Source organism: Pundamilia nyererei, unplaced genomic scaffold (genome assembly GCF_000239375.1).
Source record: "Pundamilia nyererei isolate P.nyererei 1_Seehausen unplaced genomic scaffold, PunNye1.0 scaffold00286, whole genome shotgun sequence".
Taxonomy (NCBI): domain Eukaryota; kingdom Metazoa; phylum Chordata; class Actinopteri; order Cichliformes; family Cichlidae; genus Pundamilia; species Pundamilia nyererei.
Window position 1 is genome coordinate 489020 of NW_005187687.1, and position 6000 is coordinate 495019.

The 6000-nt window shown below is 38.0% G+C and overlaps 1 protein-coding gene across 1 annotated transcript in view; it reads right to left on the reverse strand.

Moving 5' to 3' along the window:
* Positions 1 to 6000, reverse strand: part of rxfp2a (relaxin family peptide receptor 2a) — a 45319-nt gene that overhangs the window by 29241 nt on the left and 10078 nt on the right. Inside the window, exon 2 of the mRNA XM_013915307.1 lies at positions 2855 to 2998. Coding sequence (XP_013770761.1) covers positions 2855 to 2998 — 144 coding nt within the window. The remainder of the gene's footprint in view (positions 1 to 2854; positions 2999 to 6000) is intronic.

Genomic DNA, 6000 nt, shown 5'->3' on the forward strand with positions numbered 1-6000 from the left:
TTTGGAGATTGTCAGGATTACAGTCTTCGTGCCCATGCTCAGCTGGTTGATTTGCAGTTGCAGGAAGACTGTCATGAGAGTTTGATCCAGTGGCTAATACTCCGAGGCCCAAGAGAGGTTGTAGGAAAGCGAGGCTCGATTTGGTCTGGAGTCCCACCAAAGAAAAGAAGGGTTCTTTTGTTTAAGGCGCATGTCACTCCTAATTATCCATGTATAACAAACAGAAGTTCCTTCACTGCTTTATTTATGACACTCAATGGCAGGGGGTAAGTGAAGGTCTGGAGAGGTATATCTCTAGTGAATGAGAACTGAAATGCATAATGCTGGGCTGCGGCAACAGGCCAGAATAAAGGAAGTCAGGACCCGTTGCCATCCTCATGGACTCTGTTTCTGACAGTTTAGTCAGAAATATGCACATGAGTATCCCATCTGAGGTCATTTTGTGTGACTCTGGCATTGGTAGTCCTGGTCCTCCTCCCACAAAGGAGTACACACCAGACCTGATGCTTGATCGACGCCCTTCTACAATACTTCTTGTGTAACAGCTTTTCTCCTGTTTCAAGTAGTCTTGCTGCAAGACTACCATGCTGTCTGTACCTCAAAATTTTGAATGAAAACTAAGGTATTCAAGATCAGCTTTATTGATTGAAAATTGACCAAAAGCTTATAACCTAGAAACTACGATTCTTACAAGTGTGGTGTGAATTCTCAACAATAATATTATATGAAGTTTTAAAATATTTCATATTTGATCACTGACTCTCTTTTTAGGGGCAATAGATTGATCTGAAGGTCAAAGTGTTAAGAAGAAGCACTACAAGAGTGCAAACTCCAACTATATAAGGTTTTGCACTCTTTTAGTGCTTCTTAACACTTTAAGAAGAAGCAGTATTTACCTTAAAGGGAATCTGCCTGTTAAATATGACATCATTAGCTATTTCCAGGTCCAAAAGCCCTTCAGTTCTCAAACAAACGCTACAGCATGACTGAGAGTTAAAAGCCGTCAAAATTCTTTCATCTTTAATAAAATGATCAGCATGTCTGCCTAACCAGGTGTAACTATCAAATTTAACATCCAGGCATCCATGAAAAACAGGATTATGAAGTTTAACAGAGTTAGAAGTTAGTGGGGAGTTAGCTTGCTAGTTTTTATTTAAGATGATATACCATGTTCTGACTGAGAAAAATTAAAACATATAGCTCTGCTTTCACTTCGGATATAAATGAAGAAGGAAAACTAAACAGCAGTGACATTTTTAGGGTTACCGATGGTGGGCTAGCTAGCATATGGTGGTGTGCTACGTGGTTGCTAGTGTTGGGATTAAATAATTTGCAGTGCCTCAATAATGCTATGCTTCTTATTAATAATAACTGTTATAAAGTTATATAGTGTAGTATTAAGTGGACACAACCCTGAAAAATAAAGGCATGAGACCACGTGTCCTTGGGGAGTAGAAAGCTGTAGCCTCTCGCTCACGCTTCCCTGGGAAAATGTAGATAAGAGGGGACCATCTCTAGAGGAAAGTTACTGAGACACTGTTGTTTAGACTAGAATGAGAGAGCTTCTGTAATAAAACTGTTAGTGGCACACCACCATTTTGAGATCTGTGGCAGAGTGTCATGCAGGACGCATCTCCCTTCTAGAAGTAATAAAGTGTTAAACATTCTACTGAGCAGTGTTTTGTCTTCCATTAGATGCCTCTGAGGAATCAAAAGAACTTGGTGAAGTGTTGATATTTAGAATTGGGGGCTCGTCCGGGATTTGAACCCAGAATCTCTCTACACAGCTATGGTTAGGATAATATAAACACATTAGCACAGCGACACTGGAGTATAACTGCTAACTTTTTCCCATAGATTTTATTTCCAATAAAAGTTAACGTGAAAGTTCCCGATAGGTGGAAACAAATGCAATCGCACGTCAGGAAGAAGCTTTCAAACTTCAGTCAGGTCAACATCTGAGATACATCGATAGCACAGGGTTAGCCATTAATATACTGCTGCACGTTTTAGATTACTCGCTATGAAAAAGTCCTGATCCTCACATTCATGTACTCACTCAAATCTTTGTTAGCCTCAAAGTGATTCTTTTCTGACCCATTCAAATATTTGGTGTCAGGCAAACCGCGAACAGCTGTAGTTACATCGTTAGGTTTTAAAAACTGAGCTTTAAAATGTGCTGCAGATGAACAGGGGTAATAAAAACCCAGAGAAGCCCATGGTGATCACTGACTATTTTTAGACAGTTGTTTATATTAAATAGAACAAGATCCAACACAATAAAACACAAAAGAGAAGACAAGATCCTTAATGAATGCAGTGTAGTTTCGACCAGGAAGCAGGGATTGTACATGATCACTAAACAACCTGCTAGTCGTTAATGCTACTATTGAATGCTGTTTATATTATTTATTCCTTTGTTTTGAAATGTACAAAAAAAAAGTAGGAGTAGGTAATGGACAACAGGCACTGATTTATAAATAACTAAACATGAATACCTTAAGCTTATTGTATAATATTATACTGCAGGATATTTCTGACTGGGCTTGTCGTTCTCTTTGTCTTGCTAAAACTTTTAGTGTCACCTTGAAAGAAAGACAGTTATGAAGTGTAATCACAGGTTAAAATGTGAATTTTCGACTCATGTAAGATTAAATAAGGCCAAATCTTCATTTCATTAGTTCAGCGTTTCATAAAATGCGAGCTACAAACATCTAAAGTTTATTTAAAAATTCTAACTTATATTAAAAAATAAGAAAATATAATAAAGTCAATATAAACAACATACTATTCCCTTAAAAGTAAATACTGCCTTTGGTCATTTATAACCACTGTTACACTGGCTCACACTTACCACACTGTCTCTCATCAGCTCCATTGGGACAGTCTTTGTGTCCATTACACTGCAAAACTTGAGGGAGGCACTCACTCGTGTTTCCACATGGGAATTGGCCAAGAGGGCATCTAACCCCTTCTTCCACCCAGCTGGTCTCCAGAGCTGAGAAAGGGAGAGGAAAATATAAGAAGAAGGTGCAAATTTATCCAGATAAGAATTAAAATGCACAACAAAAATGAAAATAATGCAAAAACATATTTAAAAGAAATGAAAATGGGCTGATAATATTGCACTGATACCTGTGAGTTAGGAGAGATCAACTCGTGCAGCTCTAGGCAACAAAAACATCAGGTGCAGACCAAATTTAATCATGAAATTCATAAAGAATTCATCAATCTGAGGGTTTTCTGTGTATTTTTAAAAACTATTTCAAAAACACCCCTAATAAATCCATCAAAGGTATCATTAAATCTTTGACTAGACTGCTTTTTTTCTTTTGCATCTGTGTCCCACACATAACGACTTGTAAACCATCGTGTCTGATCAGAGAATTCATTTATTTTAAGGTCTTTCACAGTGAGTCAGACACATGACTCTTTAGTTAGCATGGCGTACTTTAAAACAAACCAGAAAGAAATTCCTCATTATTTTTATTTATTTTTTGCCTGTTGTAAAGAAACATGAATTACTGAATGCAGACCTTTTCCTGACATAAAAAAAAAAAAAAAATCACAAAATGTTCTGTCTTTTACATGTTTTTTTCCCCGTCCACTAGATTTACCAGTAATCAAACCTAAATATACATTGGCTTTTTAGTGCTTTTTTCCATCTTCTGTCTTGAAGTATTTCTTTCAGACGGGGTTATTAGCTGCAGATTTTTGGCTGCACATTCTTGATGCTCTGTTGAGCTGAGATCTGGGGGGCTGTGGAGGTCATTTGGGTACAGTGAACTCATCGCCATGTTCAAGAAACCCGTTTGAGATGATTTGACATGGTGCGTTATCCTGCTGCCATCAGCTGATGGATACACATGAAGGGACAGCAACAACACTCAGGAGCTGTTGAGTTTAAACAACGTTCAGTTGGCACTGATGGGGCCAAAGCGTGCCAAGAAAATAACCATCAAACTATTATACCATTAGCAGCAGCCTGGAGCATGAATTCTGACCGTACATTCAAATGTTTCAGCAGAAACTGAGACCTATCAGCCTATAATAATAATAATGGATTGGATTTATATACCGCTTTTCAAGGCACCCAAAGCGCTTTACAATGCCGCTATTCATTCACTCTCACATTCACACACTGATGGAGGCAAGCTACAGCTGTAGCCACAGCTGCCCTGGGGCAGACTGACAGAAGCGATCGGCCCCTCTGGCCAACACCAGTAAGCGGTAGGGTAAAGTGTCTTGCCCAAGGACACAACGACCAGGACAGAGAGCCCGGGGATCGAACCGGCGACCTTCCGGTTACAGATGCGAGACTCAAAAATCCCAACCCCCTGAGCCACGGGGCGACCAGGGGGTTGGGATTTTTGAGTCTCGGTGAGCCTGTGCAAATTAGAGCCTAATTTTCTGTTCTTAGCTGTGTGGTCCCTGTTTTCTTTTTTCAAAAACCACTCTATTACATTTGCTTTCCTATCAGCTCACAGCAGTCTAGCCATTCTCCTCTGACCTCTGACATTTACAAGACCCTAGAGCACTGCCGCTCACAGGATTTTTTTATTCCTCTTTTTTGGAACATCCTCCGTAAACCCTAAAGATGGTTGTGTGGGAAAATTCTGAGACCAACACGAACAACTGTGCCACATTCAAAGTCCCTCAAATCACCTTTATTCCCACATTCTGCTGCTCAGTTTGAGCTTCAGCAGTTTGTATTAATTTTTTTTTCATACCAAAGAGGTATACTGGAAACCAAGAGTGACAAACCCACAGGCTTTCTTAGCGTTAGCTGGTTCAGCAAACACAGAAATCTCTCTGGGCTATCCCAGTGACAGATATCAGCTTTTTCTGCATTTGTCACTTTGTCTCTTCTTCTACACAAAATAGATCAAGTGTTACCTGCTTTGATTAAGAGGAACAGGGATGGGGAAAATAAAGCAAAACAGCACTGCTGGGGCTTAATTTACCATTTATCATTACTTATCATCTGTTATTACCATTGTTTAATCATGGCAGCTGCTCACTAGAGCCTCATTCTGTTTGCTTGATCATGATACTGAAGAAAAATATTAAGGTCGGAAACTCACACTGTTAAAATGCTTAACCAATATTAACAGCAGGGCAGAAATGAATCAATCTGCAGAAACATGTAAAATAGTTTTTATCTAATGAACAATGAACCTGATGTTCTGTGGGCTTGAAACAATTACCGGGATTATTCAAACAGGCCAAAGTCTCATCTTGTTCATGCTGATGATAAACAAGAATCAGAGTGCAGAGATAAACCGTTAAAGTCCCAAAACCCAGAGTGTTCTTGTCTCCTAATGTAATTTCCTAACGTAACATTATTACCTCATAAAACATGTGCAGCATTTCAACCTTAAAATACATGATTTTATTGCCTTTTTTGGATGTAAAACACAGTCCTGACCCATCTTTCTTTCCTCAGAAACTCCCTATCAATTATCTGAAAACTTTTATTGTTCTTGTCATATTCACTTATTACTATTGCAAAAAAGGTAATAAGCGTTACTTCGTTACTAAAACCATGATTTTTTTGTGAGTGTCTCATGACAATGATGTAAGCAGGTGCGACGTTCGTGACAACAGCTCAAGAATGGATAATATGTCAGTGCGGGAGAGAGTATGAGCGTGCAGTGTTTAAAGCGTGCAAGTACTGACCTTACTTTGAGTTTGAATCCATAAAAAGTGACAAAAACATTAGCATCTGTTGTATGGGGCGCCATTTGTAAAGTGAAACATGCTGAAATTAACGGCAACATTTTTCCACATTTAGCTCAAAACCTTACAAAAACATATTTTTTTCGAGTAATTTCTTTACAACATTTAGTAAAATATTTGTAACTTTTCATCAAATGTTAAATATTAAATCTAAATGTTAAATATTAAATTTAAATATTATATTTAAATCTAAATGTTAAATGTTAAATCTAAATGTTAAATATTAAATCTAAATATTATATTTAAATCTAAATGTTAAAT